The sequence below is a fragment of the Neovison vison genome, chromosome X (genome assembly GCF_020171115.1).
Source record: "Neovison vison isolate M4711 chromosome X, ASM_NN_V1, whole genome shotgun sequence".
Classification (NCBI taxonomy): Eukaryota; Metazoa; Chordata; class Mammalia; order Carnivora; family Mustelidae; genus Neogale; species Neogale vison.
This window is the reverse complement of record NC_058105.1, coordinates 14,990,827-15,014,854: the sequence shown is the minus strand read 5'-3', so window position 1 is coordinate 15,014,854 and position 24,028 is coordinate 14,990,827. Positions and strand designations below refer to the sequence as shown.

Below are 24,028 nucleotides of genomic sequence, written 5' to 3'. Positions count from 1 at the left end.
AACATGCTTCCCCCTCTCTCTACCTGCCCCTCTGCCTACTTATGATCTCTGTCAAATAAATAAATAAAATCTTTAAAAAAAAATAGAAGACGGGAGCAGAAAAGGTCAGAGAGATGAAACATGACGAAGACTCAACCTGCCATTTCTGACTTTGAAGTTGGAGGAAAGGGGATAAAACAAAAAATCGGTAGCCTCTAGAAGCTGGGAATATCCCCCAGTCTACAGCATGCAGGTGACGTGGACGTTAAATTCACAACCTAGAAGGAAATGAAATCTACCAACAACCCAAATGAGAAAGGAAATGGATCCTCCCGGTTGTTTCATTAGGTTGTCCAGTTTTACAACTGTTTATGGTGGGAAAGCAGGTTTCATACCAATTACTCCATCACTATCAGACGTGGAAGTTGCTTGGTTCACTCTTCTGTGCGCTATACTTTGGTATTTTTCATGTTTTTAAAAAGTTAAAGGAAGATTACTACCACACACAGGTAGCATCACCAAGGGCTTACCCCTCAAAAATAAAGGTTCAGGTCATAACACCAAGTGACTACCATCATTAACTGAGGTAAAAGGGAATATAAAATGGATCTTTTAGGAAGAACATTGTAAATGCCAATATGGTCTTGTGACCAGTTACCAAAGCAAGTGTTGTGGATCCCACTCGAATTATGTCCCCTGCTCTATCATACTTGTTTCCTTCCAATAATAGAGTATCTGGAGACCGGGCGCCTGGCTGGGGCAGTCACTAGAGCATAGATCTCGGGGTTGTGAGTTCGAGCTCCATGCTGGGTGTCGAGATTACTTAAAAATAAAATTAAAAAGAAAAAAAAGAATGGCGACACCTGGGTGGCTCAGTCCATTAAGCATCTGCCTTCAGCTCAGGTCAAGGTCCCAGGGTCCTGGGATCTAGTCTCAAATTGGGCTCCCTGCTCAGAGGGAAGCCTGCTTCTCTTTCCTCTGCCCCTCCCTGCTGCTCATGCTCTCCCTCCCTCTCAAATAAATAAATAAAATCTTCAAAAAGTAATTTTAAAAAAAGAACGTTTGGAGATAAATTTAACATTTTTAGCCCATATATTGGAGAATATGAAGATAAGTTCCCAGAGACTTTGCAACTGGGAGCTTTATTAATTATTCATGAAACTCTAGAGTATCTTTCTTTGGGGAGGCCATGAAGCAATACATTTGGGGATACGTGGGAAATAAAGTGTGTTAGGCAGACACATTTTTTGAAAGAATATGAGAAAAGTGTATTCATTCATTCTACACGTATCTGTTGAACTCCGACTGTGCTAGGCACTCACTTAGGCTTTTGGGATACAGCAATAAACAAAACTGGCAAAGTTCCCTGCTCATGGAGATTATACTCTAACAGAAGATAAAAAATAAACAATGGATATGGTAAGAAGGTAAATTACAAGGTATGTAAAAAAGTAATAAGCATTGTGGGGGTGGGGGCGAGAGCAGGGTGATGCGGCTCAGGCATGCTGGGAATGGGGTGAGATGGCATGGACAGATGCAGTATGAAAACAGGACAGTCAGGGTAGGTCTCACTGGGGCAGGCGAGCTGCGAGCAAAGACTTAAGAGGTGAGGGAGTGAGTCAAACGAGTATCTGCAGCAGGTAGTAGGTCAAGAGTCCAGTGTTCCCTGCTTTGCGGAACATGTCAGGCTAAACTCAAGCTGTTGGCCGGGCTGGACTGGGGATATTCTCTGGACCTTCTGGGGAAGAATCGGCTTTAAAAGCTCTTTGGGGCTGATGGCAGAATTTAGTTCCCTCTGGCCCTGGCCATCAGCCTAGGGCTGCTCTCAGCATCTAGACGCTACCTTTATTCCTTGACAAGAAGCCTCCCTTCCATCTGCAAGCAAGCAAGCAAGAGCACACGAAATCCTTCTCATGCTCTGACCTCTGACATCTCTTTTGCTACCAGTCAGCCAATCTGTACCTTTCCCCCCCCCCACAATCACTTCTTTTTAAAGAGCTCATGTGATTATCCTGGGCCTACCTACACAATCTCCTTTTTGATTAACTCGAAGTCAACTGATTAGTAACCTTAATTATATCTGCAAAATCCCTTTACTTTTTAAGATTTTATTTATTTACTTGACAGAGATCACAAGTGGGGGGGTGCGGCAGGGAGAGCAGGCTCCCCGCTGAGCAGAAAGCCAATGCGGGGAGGGGGGGGGGGGCTTGATCCCAGGATACTGGGATCATGACCTGAGCTGGAGGCAGAGGCTTTAACCCACTGAGCCACCCAGGCCCCCTTTTATTTTTTTTACTTTAGTAATCTCTGTACCCAACTCACAACTGGAACTCACAACCCCGAGATCAAGAGTCACATGCTCTCCCAACTGAGCCAGCCAAGTACCCCTCCCTTTTACCTTGTAACGTAACACAATCATGACTAGGACATATATTCGCAGCCCCGGGGACTAGAGAGAGAAATCTGGGGAGCCACTTTGGAATTCCGCTTACCAGAGACACAAAAAGAAGTAGGAAACCTGAATGGACCTATATCTACTCAAGAAATTAAACCTGAGGGGCGCCTGGGTGGCTCAGTGGGTTAAGCCTCTGCCTTCGGCTCAGGTCATGGTCCCAGAGTCCTGAGATCGAGCCCCGCATGGGGCTCTCTGCTCAGCAGGGAGCCTGCTTTCCCCTCTCTCTGCCTGCCTCTCTCCCTACTTGTGCTCTCTGTCAAATGAATAAATAAAATCTTAAAAAAAAAAGAAATTAAACCTGAAACAAAAAAGTTAATAAACAAAAAGCAAAGATACCTATAAACACAGAGAAGAAACTGATGCTTGCCAGAGGAGAGGGAGGAGGATGGGAGGCTGGGTAACATGTGTGAGAAGGCGCGGGAGATACAGCAATCCAGTCTGGAATGAATACGTCACAGGAATAAGAGGCACGGCATAAGGAATATAGTCAGTGACACTGTAACAGGGCGCCTGGGTGGCTCAGTCCTTAAGCATCTGCCTTCAGCTCAGATCAGGATCCCAGAGATCTGGGATCGAGACCCGCATCAGGCTCTCTGCTCAGCGGGGAGCCTGCTTCCCCACACGCCCCCTGCCTACCTCTCTGCCTACTTTTGATCTCTGTCAAATAAATAAATAAAATCTTTAAAAACACCACATAATGTATAAACTTGTCCAATCACTAAGTTGTACCCCTGAAACTAAAGTTAACTGTCAACTACGCTCAAATATAATTAAAATAAGTTTTAAAAAATTTGCAATAACAAAAAAAAAAAAATCTTCCCATAGACAGAATTCCAGGCCCAGATTTCATTAGTGAATTCTATCAGACATTTAAAGACAATGCCAATCATTCCCTGTTTTGGAAAACAGAGCCCATTTTCTAATTCATTTTATAAGACCAGCATTTCTGTTCATACCAATTATCGACTTACTGCTTCTCAGCTCCAAATTCACATCTTGCTTCTCTATGAAAATGAAACTGGGGCGCCTGTCAGTTAAGTGTCTGACTCCTGATTTCTGCTCAGGTCTGAGATCAAGCCCCAGGGCTTCAGGATGCTCTCTCCCTCTCCTATTGTCCCTCTTCCTGCTCGCTCTCTCTCTCTCTCAAACAAGGAAGTCTTTAAAAAATGAAAAAAAAGCTGAACCCTTTAAACATTGTCCCTTTGCCAGCTGGTGTGTAACAGTATATAAAAGGAAAACTTGTTTTCTATCTCCTACTACTTTCAATACCTCTGGCCACCAAAGGTGGGTCTTTCCCCCCATTGATGTATCCTCTGGCAACAGCTGGGTGGCCCGCAATTTAATTCCACCCACCTGGAGCTGACATCGACAAGGGCTCAGGCCCGCAAGACCGCCTCACGTTAAGATGCCAATGACTTGGGCCTCCTCTCCTTGTCTACAAACCAGAGATTCCAGCCACCCCTTCCCTGGGCTTGATACTTTTCGAGAACAGGTCACAGAACTCGGGAAAAAAAGCTGTACTCACGATTAACCATTTATCATACAGGACACAACTCAGGAACAGCCCAGTTGAAGAGATGCATAGGGCAAGGTCTGGGGAAGGGATGGGGGTACCACCGCCCCAGCAGTGTGTTCGCCCACCAGGAGGCTCTCCAAAGCCCCTAGGTTAGGTGCTTTTGTGAAGGTTTTATTACGTAGGCACGACTGATTGAATCACTGGCCACTGGTGATTCCCTTCCCAGAGGTCGAGGAGGCGGGGCTGAAAGTTCTAATCCTCTACAGTTACAGTCACGTGGTCAGTTCCCGGGGCAACCAGCCCCCATCCTTCGGGACTTTCCCAAAGCAAATTTAATTAACATAAACCCGGGTGTGGCTGAAAGGGGCTAGTTGGGAACAAACAAAAGACATTCTTTTCACCTTTATCACTCTAGAGCTATTTCAGGAACTGAGGACAAAACCCAAACAGAACAAAAGATGCACCTTTAACCCTTATTCCTCCAGAGCTGTTGCAGGAGCTGGGGATGAAAACCCGAAAGATGTATTTCCTAATCTGCCACAATAGCCCAGTAGGTTTTATCAATAACGGGCATCAAAGAGACACTGCAGGGAGTAAAAGGGTTTTGCTTCCGGGTTCAGCTTCGCTTGTTTGGCAGGCTCTAACCGGATGCGCTTCTCCAGCTTGGGCAACTCCCCCAGGCCTCCCTCCCGCAGTGAGGGCAGTTCCTCCAGCCTCAAGCCCTTCTGGCATTCTAGAGGTTGTCCAGGCCATCAGCCTCCCCAGGTTTCCCAGTCCCCTTTATCGGCCCAATACCTCTGGTGAGACCTCCCTCCCCAGGAACAACCTTCTCCAGTATCCTAGAAAACGGCCCTTGTTAAGTTCTGCGGGTAGGGGAAGGGGACCACAACCACAGCCACGCCTCTCCAACCATGCCTAGATTTCAGCCCTGGGCGGGTGGCAGTGCCCTTCCTTGGATGTATCACTGCCCTGGCAGGACTGAGGGGTGTCTTCCTGAGTACATGTTGGCCTTCTTAGTGTCTATTATATACATTATATGTTACTTCTGTCATTCTAGTTCTCTTTACCGTGGCGCCTGGGTGGCTCAATCAGTGAAGCATCTGCCTTCGGCTCAGGTCATGATTCCTGGGGTCCTGCGATCAAGCCCTGTGTCAGAGAGCCCCGCTTCTCTCGCTCTGCCAGCTGCTCCCCCTGCTTGTGTCCTCTGTCAAAATCTTTTAAAAAAGTTTTCTTTACCTAGTAATCCCTACCTTCCCCACGTATGTTGTCTTTGTATCAAACCTTCACTGTTCAAATGACTGGTTTCTCTTCCAACTGGACCCAAACAATTACTGAATTGACCAACAAGAGACAGACCCTGGAGAGACAACTGGAGATGAACCCATAAAAGCAGCATCTAAGGATTGGTTTGTTCATGCCTTTGGGCTTGAGTGCAGTGTTTCTTGTGAATGGGAGCGAGGACGGTAGTAATCCACGGCATGTAGGAGCATCACAATGAATTAGGAAGAGTTCACAGAAGAGCATGCTTTAAGAGCCCAAAAGCTTGCTGCACTTGACCCTGTAGCAGTAAGGTGACCATAAGGACTAGTGTTAGGTGGTTTGAGTTCACCTGAATGCTTACAAAGAAAAACACAGGGTCAAGTGCATTAACTGTCTGCTCCTCCAATCACAGTCGAGACTCAAAGAGCTTCCATGACTTATCTCTCGTAGTCACAGGGCTGATAGTCCTGAACGTCAACTGTACAGGGCGCCGAATAACCACCACAGTTGAATACAGGCTCACGGAGATTCTCATAGGAAAGGCCAGGGATTGGTAAGGAATGAGACCCTGCTGGACACTTCTGTTTGGACCCAGATGAAACGCACAATCTTTAACCTCCAAAAGTCATTCTGAATCTCCCTGACCAGCTGAAGCAGATTGCCTGGCAATGCCTAGAAATAAGGCTTCGTCTGCTTATGTGCCCACACCTGGGTGGTTCAGTTGGTTGGACTGCCTTGCCTCAGGTCATGATCCTGGAGTCCTGGGATCGAGTCCCACAACAGGCTCCCTGCTCACTGGGAGTCTGCTTCTCCCTCTGACCTTTCCCCTCTCCTGCTCTCTCTGAAATTATTTAAACATAAAATCTTAAAGAAAAAAACAACATAACTCTGGAATAACCTCACGTGGGGCACACTCCTTGAAAGCGAGTGCTATTCTCCTTCAGGGCCACCAAAACCCCACCATCTGCCACGAGAGTTCCAGAACTGGGGTCAAATCTTGAGAAGCCCCAGGCCGTCAGGTGTACACTACAACCCAGAAGAGCCGGCTTCCACACCAAACCGGAGCAGAAAGTCAAAGTATGGGGACGCAGCCCATTAAATACCACAGTTAGAAACAACGGACTTGGAGCACCTGGGTGGCTCCGTGGGTTAAAGCCTCTGCCTTTGGCTCAGGTTGTGATCCCGGGGCCCACACGGGGCTCTCTCCCTGCTCAGCGGGGAGCCTGCCTTCCTTCTCTCTGGCTGCCTCTCTGCCTACTTGTGATCTCTGTCGAATACATACATAAAATCTTTAAAAAAGAAGAAAAAAAGAAATAATGGACTAGATATGTATTGGCAACATGGCTAAACCCTCAAAACATGATGATGAGAAGTTAGAAGAAACAGGACGAGATAGTTAACATACAGCATTTCAGTAGCTTCAAAATACGTGCATATAAAACAATATACATTAAATGCGTTAGAATGGTTGCCACCGTGCAGGGGATGGGGGGCCTGGGTGGCTCATTCGGTTGAGCGTCTGCCTTCTGTTCGGGTGATGATCTCGGGGTCCTGGGACTGAAGTCCCATGTCAGGCTCTCTGCTCAGCAGGGAGCCTGCTTCTCCCTCTCCCCCCATCCTCCTGCTCTTTGGAAGAGAAGGAAATGGTAAATGGGAGTGAGAGAATTAAAAATGTGAAACTGAAAAGAGAAGGGCCCTGTATGGATTAATCACCATAATGTACAAAAAAAAACTGAGGACTATGACTCAGGGAAAAAAAAAGGAAGAACCCTGGCTTATAATAGGGACTTCCAGTCCTGGACAAGATTCTAACATAAGGTGCTGGGCTCCATCCCCCAATTCCAGCCCTGAAGATAACACACGAGGAAACCGAACAGATGATGAACTCGACTTCTGCAGCATTTACCGCGTGCCAGGCACCATTAACTCATGTGACCCTCCAGCTCTGAGCCAGCCCGTGCTGGGAGACAGAGCTTCTTCTCCCCACTTACTACGGGAGGAAACAAGGAGAGGTTAAGTAAATCACCTCAGGTCACACAACTGGTAACGCCGGAGGTTGAATCGGACTCAAGATAGCCCAGATAAAACTGAGCAACACCTCCAGTCTCGACAAGGGGAGTCCAGGACAGGGAGGGAGGTCAGGAGAGCGCGGCCTGAAATGAAGAGGGCCCCAGACAGGAGAGAGGCCGGAGAAATGTCCAACGGTACCCCCTTTTTGGCCTCCCCCAACATTACTCTGGAACAAGCCTTTTCCACCTCATCACCACGTTAGGACAAAAAGCAGTGGTGCCAAGCCCGCCGGCAAAGGTTCCATGAAGGCAGCAGGGAAGCCGCCGCGGTGGGGAGCCCACCATGCGTGTGAGCGCGGGCCCATCGGCTCCACCACACCCGCCACACACACCGTGAAATCCCAACCTCACATCTTTAACCAGTGAGTACTCCCCAGACCCTCCAAGGCAGGAATGTGGCCAAGATTCCCTTGAGGGATCTGATTAGCCCAAGAGGAGAAACAAAGTCACTGGTTATCAGGGAAGCAGCCCCGCAGCGGAGCTCAGGTGAAGAGCCCTCAGCGCTTACAAGTTCATCCATTGTAACCAGGAGCGCAAAACCAAAAATCTCCGCTTAAGAAAGCCTCTAAATATGGAAGATGTAATTTTAAGTAAAATAAAAACTCAGCAACAATAATTTTGAGGAAAATACAGTCCACGGGGGAAAAAAAAATCTTTAAAAAAATTAGTATCTCCTGGGGCACCCGGGTGGGTCAGTTGGGTAAAGCATCTACCTTCCACTCAGGCCATGATCCCATGGATCCCAGGCTCCCTGCCGAGCAGTCTTGCTTCTTTCTCCCTCTGCCTCTCCACCTCCCCCCTACCTCAGGCTTGTGCACTGTCCCTGGCTCACTCTTTTTTAAATAAAATCTTTATAAAGAATAAAAGAAAAATAGGGGCACCTGGGTGGCTCAGTGGGTTAAAAAGCCTCTGCCTTCAGCTCAGGTCATGATCCCAGGGTCCTGGGATCGAGCCCCACATCGGGCTCTCTGCTCAGCGGGGAGCCTGCTTCCTCATCTCTCTCTGCCTGCCTCTCTGCCTACTTGTGATCTCTGTCAAATAAATAAATAAAATCTTTTAAAAAAAAAAAGAATAAAAAAAGTGTCTTTAAACAGCTTACAGTATAGAGCTACAATAATCAAGATCAAACATGTTAATAAAAATGTATAGTAACGGTTTCCACGAGGCAGTAATTCAACAAATAGCAGAGTTTTCAACACATACTAGAATGGAAATCCTTATTTAAAAAAAACTTCAACGCTTACCCAAAAAAATCAATCCAAAATTAATTACAGACCTAACAAAGTTAAAACTGCCAGACCTGCAGTACATATACCAATGTTCATCTCTTAATTTTGACAAATACACCATAACTACGTTAAGAGGTGAAACTTAGGGCAAACTGGGTGTAGGATATATGGGAGCTTTATGCTATCTTTGCAACATTTCTGTAAATTTAAAACCATTCCAAAATAAAGTTCACTTTTTTAAAAAGTGCACAGCATTAGTCATCAGGGAAATGCAAATTAAAATCTCAGTGTGATACCACCCCACCCCACCCTCCACTAAAATGGGTAAAATGAAAACAGACCAACGCCGCCAATGTTGGAAAGCAACCAGAACACTCAAATTGCTAGGAGGGCATAAAACGGTCCTCTTGGGGACACTAGTCAGCAGTGTAAAAATTAAACACATCTAGTCCACCCTATTACCTCATCAATTCCACTCCAAATTTTATCCAGAAGAAATGGAACTGTATGCCCAAGATTTGGACAACATTCATAGCAACGTTGTTTGTTAATAGCCCCAAGCTAGAAGTCCAGATGTCCATCGAGACAGAAGATATACACTGTAAACTCTACACTGGAATTCTCTACACCAAAAACACTACATGGGTGCATCTCAAAAACATGCTAAACATAGCTAGACAGAGAAAGTACAGTGATGTAAGCTTCAACTCCTATGAAATCCTAAAATAGCCACATCTACCCTGCAACAATAGAAACCAGGTCAGTGGGGTTTCTCTGGGCCTGGGAGAAGACACACTGACTGGTAAGGGGCACAAAGGAACTTTTCAGAGGAAAATAGCCTGCCTCTTGATAAATGGGTTATCAACTCTTTTCCAAGACTGATCAAACTGAACACAAGTTCTGTGTCTTTTCAGTCCAAGTAAAAATTTTTTAAAAATATAAATGCCACCCATTCATCAGAGATACAATTAAATGAGATACAAGGTACCCATCAAAATGGCTACATTTAAAACCACCAAATACTGGTAAGGGCACAGAATAACCTCTGTTCCAAGTGGGTGGCAAGTAAAACGTTACAACTTTAGAAAAACTGTGACTTCCTATGAAACTAAGTATCAACCATAGGATCCAGCAACTCCAGTATTTTTAGCTCATTACAGACTTCTGGATTAGAATACACACAGCACTTTATTCAGAATAGCCAAGGTCTCCACCAACAGGTAAACTGTACCATATGCTTATCCTTGACCACAAAAAGGAACTATGGATACACATGTGGCAGAATCTTAAAAAGAGTTTTGCTTAAGAGCAAAAAGCCTTTGCCAGTCTCCACTTTTGATTCCATTTAGATGCTCCTGAATAGGCAGGGGTCTTAAGAAGAGTCACAAAATAACTTTTGAACAGGTTTTTCATTTTCCAAATCTGTAAACTCCGCTCACTGATAGAGGTGCTTTTAGGGAAGCATACGGATGTGTGCAAATTCATTGATAGGAAGGACTGGCTCTTCTAGAATAACTGGCATGGAGCTAAGAAACTTATTTACAGGGCAATACTTAGGGATTTATTCTGCCAACCTGGCGGACATTACTTTCCCATGTTTTTTTTTCTCAACTGCCTACGTAACCCAAATACACAGGTTAGGTGCAGATGAATTTCATGCATATAATGGGGACCCATAAAATGGAGGCTGCCCCAGTAGTGCAGCCCATGTCACAAATCTACACCAGTCGGATGAGGAAACCTCCCCCACCAACCAGTTCACCTCAGCCAGCTTCACCGTCCACAGGCCGGCCTAGCCGAACCACGCCTTTCCACACCACCTCTTCTTCCAAAGCTCTGCAACACATTCTGGCCCCGAAGTCCTCTGGAAGCAGAAGCTCCGCAAGGCCCTGCACTCCAGCACACAAGTTATCTTCCTTTGATAAAGGACAAAGGTCACTGAACTTTTCAACAGTCCCCCAGGAGTCAGGGATACAGAGAGCAGCCGACACAAGCTGAGAACGTGACCCATACAGAAGTGTGTTAATCGGGCACTGGGTTAACAGCATTGCTTAAGGCCCAAACTGGAATTTGCTACTAAACTGAGCTAAAATGGACCGGTTTTCCCTCAAGACTTAAACAGACTTAAACATCCTTGGTCTTTCAATTTCTAGTTCTTTGATGTCACTGCTCCCATTCACCCATGTAGGGGTAGATGAAATGCAAACACCTCAGTTACCTTGAGCCCTACACCTGAAGCTCATTCCCCCTAATTAGGGGGCCCAAGTCACAGAACAGGCCACGTTGGTGACAATGTTCCGTGGCAACTGCTCAGAACTGCCGAAAGTACGTGAGAAGTAGTTTGGAGGAGACCTAGAAGAGCCATACTGAAAAGCCTGTAGTCCTTGTTGTAAAAAAGAAAAAGAACCCAGGGGCCACAAAAAATGCATGTTAAGTTTTATTAAGTTTCAAATACAAAACATTCCAAAAAGAGAAAAGTGATCTATAATATCTAAGTTCTATATTCAACTACTGTTAAACAAAACATTATCATTTTACAACCAGTATAAAGCCGGAAGAATCAAGACGGATTCTTTTTCCAATGGGGGAACAAGTCTGCTGGGTCAGTAAACTATTTGCCAAACAGCTGAATGGTGATTTAGGTATGCTTAATTTGAATTTAGTATTCACATTTACTATGATTAATTTCTATGTTCTACCCTATTTTCAATTTACCTAAATAAAATCTCCAGAGCCAAGAAGTCATGAGAAACCTAATCCCAGGTAGTTGACATTACAGGACCAAGGAAGACAGCTATGTTAAGTGCAACAGCTACTTAAAATTGGTCAATCCCTCATTGTGGTCTAGGATTGGAAGAGCCTGTCCAATGAGGGTTACAATTTTTGGACTATTTCTCACAACTGCGAAGACTAAACATGACAGCACTGATCTTACTATGGAAAAAAAGAGTATCAGAAGTTTTTGTACTTAGTTCTTCTAACCCAACAACTCCAATCCAGTCCCTTTAAGAACATTAGCTTTACATACTATCGGCTTTAATCTCCAACATGACTGGTTTGTTTCCAAGACAGGTGGTGGGGTAAAGCAGACTTACAAATAGTACACTTAAAAAAAGCCAAGTGGCCCAATTTGTTTCCAGTTTTTCAAGTGTGCTTTCAATCGTTTCAGCTACGTTTCCAGTTACTTTAGTTTCCAGATGCTACTTCCTTCGTTTTATGACTGAACCCCACTTCTGGATGAACGACACCAAATCAAATGTCCCCACTTGCTGAAAAAATCAGTTTACTGGATAAAGAGTTACCACTCATGCCTTTCATTTTTCTACTTCAGCTTTCTGACAGCAATAATTACAAGTTCTAAATTGCAGAGCTGTCCCCAAGCCTTTAGCAAAATGAAAACCAAAGCTGTAAAATCCACATAAAGAACCACAAGAACTTACTACCTCCACTTACCAATTTTCTTAGCTGCTCCCCTTTATCTGGCCAATTACTTTTTTAAAGTAACTACCGCTCCCTAGTTAAGTGCTAACCAACACTGATGCCTTCCTTCCTTCCTTAGATCCACAGGAACCCTCGAAGGCAAAAATCTATTGCCTGCACCAAACCAATTCTGATGAGTACTGCTTATGCAACTGTTGTGCCTTATCGACAATCAGCATTCTTCTGCTTCAACAACTCTGTAAAATGAAAAGCATGTGATCAGATCACAAGACACTCTTTTACACTGGAAATTTCTCCCCCCTTACCCATTCTCTAAATATACTTTTTTACTGCTTTAACTAGCAACGAAACATGTGCTTTAAACTGCAAGTTCTAAAATGCAACCAAACACACTCATTAATAATTCCTGTTATCAGTTTGGTAATATGGAGTGCTACTAGGTCATCAATACACCAGTGACACCCCCACTCTCCAAGTGGGAACTGAGAAGCAGTGGCATCTGTTCTCCCCTTAGTCAAGTTATACTATGGCTGAGGAAGCACCAATAATAAAAAGGGTATCCTCTGGGCACCTGTGTGGCTCAGCCATTGGGCATCTGCCTTCAGCCTGGGTCATGGTCCCAGGGTACTGGGATCCAGCCCCGCATCCGGCTCTCTGCTCGGCGGGAAGCCCGCTTCTCCCTCCCCCACTCCACCTGCTTGTGTTCCTTCTGTCAAAAAAATAAGTAAAATCTTTAAAAAGGGGGTATCCTTTTATAAAAATGCACGGGAACAAGTCTAAACCTCATGCACGTCAAGTTTGTTCATACAAAGTGTACAGCTCCAATCAACCACTGCTTATGGGGACTACATTAGCAAGCTTTATACATTCAAAAATAAGCTAATTATAAAGGAGCTTAAGAGGTACAAAGAACTCCACTGTAAAGTACAGAATATAGGAAAAATCAATAGTGGCATGACTGAGCCACTAACGGAAACACACCTTTTAAAATAACTTTGCCCTACATTCTAATGGGGAAATGAACGTGTAAGGGGTTACACATTACAGCACTTTATCCTCCTAATCCACAAGTTAGGTTACAAGCCCCGTCACGAATACCACAGGTATGCAAAGTGAAAAGCTATTACTTACACCTAGGCCACAGATTCTGAAACTTACCTTAGCATTTGATTCTCTTGCTGCCAGCTTTATCTAGTGTGAATTAATCAGCACTCCAAGCATAATGACCAAAATCCTCAACCTGTAAAAATTAAATATGTAACTAGTTACCACTCTTAAAGGAAAATCTTCAAAACTTGCCTACAACTGCTCTTTTCCAGAAAGAAAAGGCAAGTTCAGACTTGCAGCTTAACGTTATTTCATGTTCTACAAATTCTCAAAGTGGTGGTAGATTCACTGGCTTGGGATGGACTGGAATGGCTTAAAATGGTTAAGTCGCATGGCTTATGGATTCTCATTCTGTTCCAATGGTGCACTGCCATGTTAAATCCATAAGTTGAACGGACAAAACTTATTTGAAGGAATAAGTGCAGTATAAGGATTTTAGTTGGAGGTCTTCAAGTTTACTATATTCAAGAGCATCTTTTTCAACTTCATGGCTGGACCTGGGTCATGCTGCCTCAGGTTTTGCTTTTTAAAGACCACTTGCAATAGATTTTCTCCATACAGTGTAGTTCCATAGAACTAAAAACAAGTCAGGCATCCAACTAAATGTCAAGTTTGCAATGGCTTACAGGGGCAGAGATCGGGACCCCAAACTTAAGCCATTTCCTATATTGACTAAAAGGCTATTTTGAAAAATGTTAAAACGTATGAAGCATGTTTAAAGGTCTTCATCAAAAAATACTTAAAAAAGAAAAAAAAGACACCCCCTCCCGAGCCCGATTGCCATTGGTAAACAACAGCTGTATTATTAAGGCCTTTAACTGTCATACATGCTTTTTTTTTTAAAAAAAAAAAAAAAAAAGAAAAAGAAAAATCCATGTGTTGAATTTGGAGGACTTCTAATATGCTATCGAACACTTTGCTTTTCCAAAAGTTTTTTTTAAAATCTAGAAAGCATTTCCATTGCCATGAGGTACAGTATGTCTCACTGTACTATGAGGAAGGTAAGTGTTCAATCTCGACTTAGACGGAAAAACTAGTTTGCTTTGCTTACCATCTTTGCTGTTTCACAGGCATTTGATGCTTTAAATCTGATGTGGAATGCTGATAGATTCACTTTTTAGAAGTCATAAGCCTTTGAGAAGTTGGAGATAACTTCATTGCTTATCTATTTTCTCCTTTGCAATCAAGCTGTTCCTTAAAAGTGAGACACTACAGAGTTGCAAAAATTTGAAACAGTAAGAGCAAGCACCGTTTGCAGCTTCATGGTTGGTTTTGGCCAAACTTTTTATTTAGTATTCTGTAGTTGCTTAACACACACTTAAATGGTCTTATTGGGGGGAGGGGAAAGGGGAGGTTCTTGTAGATTCCCAAGGAAATGTCAGAAAGGCAAAATATGGCCAGCATTATCCATTTGGTTTTTTGGGTTTACTGGGTGAATAGCACTTTCCTTACATAAGCATCTGATCTCAGGTTTTTCATACTGAGAACATTGAGATTTCAGTTTGAAGACCCTCTGAAATCCTACGAGTAGCATACCCCGACCACCCTCTAACAGCTAAGCTTGTTTATATAGGCATAAGGATTCACCTCTCCATTTTAGATGGCTAGATGTTTGTGGAAGGTCTTAGAATTGCTTTGCCTCACTTACTGGGAAAAATCAGATATAGGAAGTGGCCTTTAGGGACACTTTTAACTTGAAAAATTACAACACTAGTACACAAGTCAAGTCTTAACACATTTAACATTTGCTTATTGAAAGCAATGTCATAAAGTCAAATAAGATTAAACAGGTTTTACTTTTTTTCCCTCACAAGAACATAAAAATTATGGAAGGGGAACTTAAACAGGAAATTTAAAAAAAGGTAACACAATTTTTCCTTTTAGTAGTCCTTGGGTAGTTATGACAGAAAAGGTTCCACTTTTTTGTTTGTTTCTTTGAACAGGGATTTTGGTCCAAAGTTTTGTTTGTTTTTAATATCTGCTTCTGCCTCCCCCTCTATCAGATCGGCTTCCTCCACGGCCACCACCTCTTGGTGCTCCGCGGCTTGAACTGCTGTAGGAATCACGTGGAGGAGGGTACCCCCTTTCCATAGAAGGGGGAAGCCCTCTTTCTTGTCTGCCAACCCGATCACGACCACTTGAGTAGAGATCACTTCGGCTGCTTGAGTAACTGTCTCGACTTCCACCATATCCGTCACGTGAGCTGCTGTAATCATCATAGCGACTGCTTCCACCATAAGATGGCGGGGGCCCTCGAGTAGGTGGAGCACTACGTGAGTTACCTGCAGGGTCAATGGTCAGGTAATATGGCAACACTATAAATTGTATATATACAACATTTAAATCTGAATTTACAGAATTCTTGTATTAAACGTTTACTTTCTTAAATGGGAGGTTTTAAACTCTGCCATTGCTGGCCATTAACAGGGATTTGCTCATCTGCTGAGATACGGAAATGGATGGGTTTTAATGTTTGTTTGAAAAGACTGAAGACGGTGTGTATTTCAAGAGGATATTCCAGACAGCTTGTTATTTTATAGTAGGCACTCAAGACACTTTCCAGTGATAAGTTGCAATTTTGAACTGTAGACTTTCCTTCATATTGCAATGGTAAACATTTGATCTTGTTAATAAAATTTTTAAACTGTATTTTCACTGTTGGGGGAAAACACATAAGGCTGCCAATTTAAGCAAGCAAAATCCCCTCCAAAGCAAGCAAACAGCCTCAAAAAGAAAAAAAAAAACTTAGAAAAAACAAAAGCCCCTCACAAAACTAGGAAAAGCCCAGCTGATAAAGTTACCCCTTAAAAGCAAGCAAATATCCCTTAAAAAGCAAGCACCACACAGCCTAATAAAGTGGCTCATGAACCTAAAAACTCAAGCTGGTGATATTCAAAGACCCTCCACCAGTATCTTACCATAACTCTCATATGAATCTCTGTAGGAGCCTCCACTTGGATGATCTGAATAGTCACGATCACGACCATAGCCATCTCTATCACTGCAGTTAAAATGAAAAAAAAAAAAAAAAGTTAAGGCACAAGACATCAATTTCAGAGCGACTTCATTTTTTACATGCAAGCTGCGGCAGGCAGCAGTTAGTACCCTACCTATAGCCTCTTGACGGGTAGTCATCACGTGAACTGGAATGACCATAATCACGGTAAGTATAATCTCTCGGCGGTGGTGCATAATCTCTTGTATCACGAGAACTTGGGTAATCTCTGCTTGAATAGCTGAAAAGACAAAAATTTAAGTCGGTTCACACTTTTCCTAAGTTCTCCCTTCAACCTCAGTTATTAAGACGACGAACTAACTACTCTCAGAAGTTACCTGTCTTTAGTGGAGTATCCATCATCTCTCGGGGACAAATAAACATCTCTACGAGAGGGCAGGGGTTCCCTTCGAGGTGGGCCTCCGTAACTATCTCTTCCGCGTGACACAGGAGCTTAAGGAAAAAAAAATTTTTTTCAATATAACCAAAATGTGCATGTACATTTAGGCAATGAAAAGCAGTGACTTAAATAAGACACTGTGGAAAGTTTCTTTAAAAATTTCCTTCGCACAAACCAATTCTCTTCAGTACTTCTAACTTGATGCAAACCTAGTCCATGAGACAGTTTCATTAAGCATCATTTTTAACATTTAAGGCTTTAAAAAATTTTTTCAAGATTTTGAGCAAGTGAGCAAGCAAGAAAAAGCACAAGCAGCAGAGAGGGGAAGAAGCATGCTCCCCCCAGGCTGAGCAGGGAGACCCATGTGGGGCAAGGAGGACACGTAACAGACCGTGCCACCCAGGCGCCCCTACGTTTATTTTAAAGCATCATTTTTGAAATTCACTGATCAATCCTTTGTTATAGTGGTAGAACAGAATGTTCTATAAATCCAGCATTTACCTCTTCCTCCCATTCCACTGCTGCTGCGAACTGGTCCTGAAGGGGCAGATCTTTTAGGAGGAGGACCACCACTCCGTGGTGGTGGTCCTCTTTTTACTGGAAGTGGTCCCCTGGAAGAACTCATGTTAAAATTCATGGAATAGCCACCATCATCTACATTGAAATAGAAAAGAAAAACATGTTAATTCCAGCATCATTAAAAGCTATTTAAGTTTTCTTTGCTATTATCAATGACCATTTTCTGTTTAGTTGGGGAATCTGCTTTTTACTTCCCTAAGACTAACAACTGTACGGGAGACACAGACTAACAAAATAATAGAACTTTATAAAGTGTACTCTTAAGTTGCTTCAAAGAAAAATACAAACTGTTTCATTTTTATACACCAAAGTACAAGGTCATCAAAAATTTTCTGCAAATTCTGGACAAAGTTGTTGTCCATGGTTTTATTGTTTTGGTATTTAAGTAATCTCTACATTCAATGAGAGACTTACTCATTACCTGTCACCAAGAGTTATTAGCGAGGCTCCCGTCTATTGCTTTTGTAAATACTAACTTAGGATGCCTTCTAAGTTTCTCTTAAGTCATGACTTTGATAAATGAGGTCTTTTTAGTATCAAAAACTGGAGAGTTTACTACAGGACTTAACCAATGCACAGACTGGTGTGGGGTTTACAGTTCCTAATTCTACAACAAGCCTAGGGTAGAAGTCATTACCCATGTGCCCTCCACGTGAGGGAGGTCCCCTGGTTCCTCCACTTCCTCCTCTTCCTCCTCTAAGACCTCTTGGAGGGCCTCTGCTTCTTGGAGGTGGCGGTGGTCCACGTCTACCACTTTCAAATGATGGTTTAGTGGCTTGTTCTACTTTGATGGCTTTTCCATCTAAGGACTAAAAAAAACATCGAAACAGTTAACTGCACTAATATTTAAAAAGACCCTTGCACATCCATTTACTATGTGTTATTACACCAACGTGCCCTCCAAAAATGTAAGTTTTGGGGTAAATTTAGCTCACCAATTAATCTGAGAAAAGCGATAAAATATAGGGTCATTTTCCATTCTAAGTTTTTTAGAATGATACTAATCAGTTTAACTCCAACATTAAGGTGAATCCATCACACTGCTGGTCAATAACATTTTAAAAGCTAGACAGTCAACTTGTTATTAAATGTGATAACAGCAAAGGAAACCAAGATATCGAGGCATTCTATGGATTCTAGAGAACACACGGTCATATAATTTTCTCAACTGAAACAATTTAAAAGTACAATCCACAACTCTGCAAAACGTGAAATTACAAAGGGCAGAAGATTAGAGGGTTCTGGAAAGGTATACACTCCAACACAAATCAAGAACTTTTCTAGACCAGACTTCAGTAACACTCTTTATGCATTAGGAAACAGTACCATTGTGCAATCTCACCTTTCCATTCATGTCTCTGGCTGCATCCTTAGCATCTGCTGGGCTCTCAAAGGTGACAAAAGCAAATCCTCTTGATTTGTTGGTTTCACGATCTTTCATCAATAGAACTGAAAAAGCAGGTTTTTTTGAGGGGGTGTTACTCTAGTTCGAATTAAATAACAAAAGTGCACTTATAACATGTAAGCTCAGAACTTCTTAGAGGACAAAATGTATCATTTCAAACGATCAACGAAATCAAATACATCACAGCTTACATTTTTAACTTTATCAGCTCCCTATATCCTTTCAAATAACTCACCTTCCACTATTCGTCCATATTTGCCAAATACTGCTTCAAGGGCTTTTTCATTTGTTTCTGTATTGAGGCCACCAATGAAAAGCTTTCCTGGGCGATCTGCTTCAACCATTTTTTCCCCCTGGTGAGAGTCTGTTGAAAAAGAACAGTATTACCTCCCTATAAAAAGTTCAAGTTTATGGGGCACGTGTATATTTACTAGTGCATATTTGTTTCACTAAGATTATCATTCCTTAAAAACTGCAGACACCAAAAAGCCTACTTTCCTAAGCCTCAGCAGGAAACCAATTCAAGTAGTTGAGTGATGCTGCAGTTTACCTTAAACTAGTTAAAGGACCAACTTAATACCTTCACCTTTAATCCACCTCGATAATTTTAATAAAGTAACAGCTACTCAGCCTCTGAAAAAGCCAATTCTAGTTTTAACCCTAGATGTGTTCCCTTTTAAAGATTCCATTATCACCTTCTAATTACCCTAATGTTTTTTTTGAAAGCGTATCGCCTCATTCAAGGTCACAGGCCAGATGCAGGTCCTCTTCCAAGAACTTTGCCTTTTCTCTAGACAATCTAAATAGAAATTTAAAGTTTGAGCCAAGTTATACCTCCTCTTCTAAACCAACCCCTAAACCCGCCGAGAAGGTTCTTTTAGAACAAGAAAAAAAAAAGGTTTCAGTATCGTTTCATAATAACGGAAGGTGGAAGCGCGCATCGTATCACTCAACGCTCCATGACTGCAGCAGAATCCAATTAAAATCCGTCATTAAAAACCGCGTGGAAAACACAAAATGGCGACACTTGGATTCAGCCCAGAAAACCCTACACTGGTCAGGGGACTAACTTTTGCTATCAGCAGTGGCTGCGAGAAGTCAAAGGGCCTCCTCGCCAAGGCTGCCAATGAACAAGGACCCGCGTAAAAGTGCACGTGCCCATCCGTAGCGCCAGCGCCATCCCAATGCAGGTACCGCGGTGGCGCGCTCTGCCCTCGTCCCGTTTCAGCCCCGACCTCCGGCACCACCCCCGCAGGCGACAACCAAACTTTCCCGAGAGGCACCCAGCGGGACGGAGCCCCCGCGTCTGTTTTCCTCGGACACGCGCCGCTTTGTCGAAATAGGTCGGCACCTTTCGGTTCTTAAAATGGCGCCCGCCACCCCCATCTCCAGGGAGATAATCCCAAGTTCTAACGTGGCAAGAAGGCACGCGAAACGGCCGAAGGAAAGGCTAACACGTACCGGAGGGGTGACAACGGTTCCAAGCTCCTACGAGCTCGCCGGCAGGGGCTTCGTAGCAGCTCAGCACGAGGGAGTGCCGCCGGATCCGAGGACGGAAGGGGGAAGCCGCTAGCAATACTGCGCAACGAGGGCGAACAAAGGAGACAGCAAACTTTATACTGCCCGGGAACGAGGCTGAAGGACCCGGATGGAAACCGAGCTTAGAATTTGAAACGCAAAGGGAGGGGGAGCCGTTCCCAGTCTCCCCATTGGCTTTCTTCTCTGTCACTCACTCCTTGCCCCACCCCTTACCCCAGGCTCTCGGCGTTCTAGCCGGCGCCCGCTTGTAACCGTTTTCCCAGCCCCCACCCGTGCTCCCCAGACCCGCGTTTTTGCTTTCCGCTAAAATGCTTCAAGGGCTGCGTTTAATACCGAATTGGAATTTATTACATATCCCGGGGGCCGGGCACGGTGCTAAACTTTATACCCGCTAACTCATTTAATTCTCAAAGCAATGTGATGAAGGTTGATCCTAACTGTGCTAATTTTGCGTCAAGGGGAAACAAAGAAGTTTAGATAATGAAATACATCTTCCCAAAATATCTTCAACGGGAACTTTTAGTGGGTGGGGAAAATTCTGACAAATGAACGTTACTTAAGGGAGGAAAGAGTACGAAACAGCAGACAGATAGTCATTTCATAGAGAACAATTACTGAACACCTACTAATCAAAGGCAGGCTGCGGGGTTACAACTCAACAAGCGGAGGCAAGGGCAAGAAAGCATTTACGTCGAAGGTAGAACTACCAACTTTGGCAAATAAAAATAAAGGACGCCCAGTTAAGTTTGAATTTCAGATAAATTTTTAAAGCATGTATATCCCCAGACCATGTACAGAAAACTTAATGGTTAACTCAAATTTAAGTGGGCATTGTGTCTTTTTTCTATGTCAATCCACTCCTGTTGGGGGGGATTACAAAAGTTAAACATTCTCTGATTTATTTAAAACCCAACGGAAAAAATGGCAATACAAATAACAAAACAATTACGTGTTGTGATTAGTGCCAGGAAGCAAACTAGGTGCTCTGGTGGGCAGTATACAGGAGACCAAATTTGATTTTTAGAAGCCAAATCAGAACTGAATGCAGAAAAGAAACTAGCCATGGGAGTGCTTTTCAAGAAGAGAGAGCACTAAGCAGAAAGTGGAGGGAAAGACCCTGCAGGGATCAAGAGACAGAAAGACATCCAGGGTGTCAGGAATTAAAGGGGTATCAAGAGTATGGACTCTGAAAAACAATCTGAGGGGTTTTGGGGCGGGGAGGTTGGGGGAACCAGGTGGTGGGTATTAGGGAAGGCACGGATTGCATGGAGCACTGGGTGTGGTGCAAAAATAATGAATACTGTTACACTGAAAAGAAATAAAAAATAAATTTTAAAAAAAAGAGAGAGAGAAGGAACCGAGGAGGTAGGCAGAATCTTGGAACCCATTAAAAGACTGCAGAAGGTTAAGTGTGAAACCAGAAGTACCTCTGGGACTGTGTGAGCAGACCTGGAGAGAGCAGACGGGGCCTTGAATTAGGGGCGTGGCTGTGAGGATGGGGAGGAAGGAACAATCAATCCTTCGGTGTATGGGACAGGTAGGGTGCACTGAATTTGCTAATGAATCAGATGGGAAAGGGCTGGGGTGGAATTGAGGCAACAGAGGTCGGTGTGCATGACCAAGTAGCTGCCTGGCATAAATGGGGGGGCACTTACCAAAATGGTTGCAGAGAAGTAAGTTTGGGATGGAGATGTGGACAACTTGATGCTCAGAGTGGAGATCAGAGCTAAATTGTTGCTTACAGATGATGATACAAGAATGAGCCCACCACAAAAGAAAACACAATGGGAGAAGAAGGCACGAGATCACACATTATTAACTAGAAAATCTGTGTATGGAGAGAAACGACTGGAAGGAAATATGCTGAACTGTTACCAGTTGATCTTGGTGGGGGTAGGATTTATGAACAATTGTTACTTTTCTTCTTCACAGTTACAATAACCCAGCCCAGGGATGCCTAGGTGTTTCAATTGATGATGCGCCTGCCTTTGGCTCAGGTCATGATCCCGAAGTCCTGGGATCAGTGGAGCTCCTTGCTCAGCAGGGAGTAGGCTTCTCCCTCTGCCTGCCTCTCCCCTGCCCCCAACCTGCGCCTGCTGGCTCCCCCCTGCTTGTGCACTCTCCTGTGCGTGCTCTCTCTCTTTCTCTCTCCCCGGCAAATAAATAAACAGAACCTTAAAAAAAAACACAATTACTCTGCCCATGGTGTATTAGGGTATATGCCAGGCAGGTAGTAGTAAATGATGTTCAGGTCATGGGTAAAACCCCAAGGAGCCTTGGAACCAGCTCTGCATTATTAACACTACGGGAGGGGCTAATACTCAGTAGTAATCAGTATGGCGAGCATATTGGTTCCTTTATTTCCTAGCCAAATAATGACAAATAAAGCAAAAGTCCTGTCCATTTGCCTTCGGGACCAGTTATTTAAATTGCTGGCTATGGCAATAGTTGGGAATCGGCCAGGTTGGCAAAAACCACTTAAATGTCGGGCTCAGCAAGCAGTCTGCAGCCCCAGGAGGAATCAGAAGAAATCCTTCCCCCTGGATTGGCAGGCGCTGTCTTTCTCTGTCTCAAATCCAGACAGAGCACTACCGGACTTCGACCAGGCTCTGAGACTCAGCCAGGCCTCCCCAGTCTAGAGCAGAACAGGGCCAACTCTATCATAAATGTCCCTGTCCCCCTGGGTGTCAAGAGGGAAATGTGGATCTATGTGGACCAGAGAGATCTGGTCTTTGCAATTAGTGCCCAGGAGTGTGGGGGGTGGGGTGGGGACAGGACTTCCAAGGGCAAGAAGCCAGAATGCAAGTCAGGACAGAGGGGACAAAAGAAACTGGAGAGGGAGGGCCTACTGACTAGATCCAGGTAGCAACGAAGAGGAAAGCCTTTCTTAGGGGTGGCACGTGGTAACCAGACTCCATCTTTTTTTTTTTTTTTAAAGATTTTATTTATTTATTTGGCAGAGAGAGATTACAAGTAGGCAGAGAGGCAGGCAGAGAGAGAGAGGAGGAAGCAGGCTCCCTGCTGAGCAGAGAGCCCGATGCAGGACTCGATCCCAGGACCCTGAGATCATGACCTGAGCCGAAGGCAGCGGCTTAACCCACTGAGCCACCCAGGCACCCCAACCAGACTCCATCTTAAAGAGATGTCTGCTGTCTGGAGACTGTACTGGGGGAGGGAGGAGCTGGAAGCAGGGTATTGTTGACGTAATCTTGGAGAGGGGACATGGGCCAGCCCAGTGGGAAGGGATCTGGCCAGTGGACAATGCGAGAAGCAGGACTCACACTGCCCCAAACTAAGCTCTGAAACCCATCCCTCCCCTTCCTGGATCCTCTGGATTTTTCCCTTAGCTGCTTTCTTTCAACTTACTCCTTTGGATTATCATTAAGTATAGTTACACGTTGTTCTCTTTACTATAAATTTTCCCTCGGTCTGGTTGTTTCTCGGTCTGGTTATTTCTCTCCAGATGCCATCTCGATGATTGACTGATAGAGTCAAGCAATATTACTTCACTGCTCTGTATCCTTGGAGTATAATCAGGGCCAAATAAATGTTGGCTGAATGACTTGCAAGCTCTTTTTATTCTCCATGGTACTCCGTATGAGATGGGGGCATAGTGAGTGTTTAATGAATACTGTAGCCTTGTCTTAAATCTCAATTTACCTGCAAAGAGCTCACTTTTTTTAATACTAGAACAAATGACAACGAAAAGCACCCTATAGTTTTAAAAGCAATTAAATGATTAAGCAATACCTTTTGCTTAATTAAAAAAAAACTTAAAAAAAAAAGAAACTACAATCATCAAATTAGGGCTCACTTCGGAGATGAGCAAATCAAAGCTCTCTGGGCAGACTTGCATTTTCCCACGAAGGGCGGATATAAGGACGCTAGCTCTGCATCCAGTTACGCCTGTTCTTCAAACGCCAGAAAGATATACTGCCACGCGTTCTAGAAGCATCTGTTATCTGGTTTTGAGCTAGAAGGAAGGGAGGGAAGAATTTCATGAGATTAATGATTGGGAGACTTTCCAAACCACTTAGAGCAGCCACTGTCCAGA

The 24,028-nt window shown here is 43.9% G+C and overlaps 1 protein-coding gene and 1 non-coding gene across 3 annotated transcripts; both read right to left on the bottom strand.

Annotated features, from left to right (window-relative positions):
• Window positions 1-10,932: 10,932 nt before the first annotated feature.
• RBMX (RNA binding motif protein X-linked) lies at window positions 10,933-20,052 on the bottom strand. 2 transcript variants are annotated; one of them, XR_006382401.1, is made up of 10 exons: window positions 19,897-20,050; window positions 18,671-18,799; window positions 18,373-18,479; window positions 17,668-17,839; window positions 16,953-17,105; window positions 16,390-16,504; window positions 16,167-16,292; window positions 15,975-16,057; window positions 13,108-13,189; window positions 10,933-12,185 (listed from the first exon to the last, which is right to left on the bottom strand). XR_006382401.1 is itself a non-coding variant. In XM_044234356.1 (9 exons), the coding sequence occupies exons 2-9, from the start codon at window positions 18,777-18,779 to the stop codon at window positions 15,028-15,030; spliced, it is 1,176 nt and encodes a 391-aa protein (XP_044090291.1). In that variant the 5' UTR covers window positions 18,780-18,799; window positions 19,897-20,052; the 3' UTR covers window positions 14,862-15,027. The 2 variants fall into 2 exon arrangements, 1 of the variants encoding a protein (XP_044090291.1); XM_044234356.1 differs by lacking the exons at window positions 10,933-12,185; window positions 13,108-13,189 and adding an exon at window positions 14,862-15,338 and having other exon boundaries at window positions 19,897-20,052.
• LOC122897858 lies at window positions 18,554-18,622 on the bottom strand. The gene has a single exon (XR_006382687.1). It is a non-coding gene; the product is annotated as a small nucleolar RNA SNORD61 (small nucleolar RNA).
• Window positions 20,053-24,028: the final 3,976 nt, after the last annotated feature.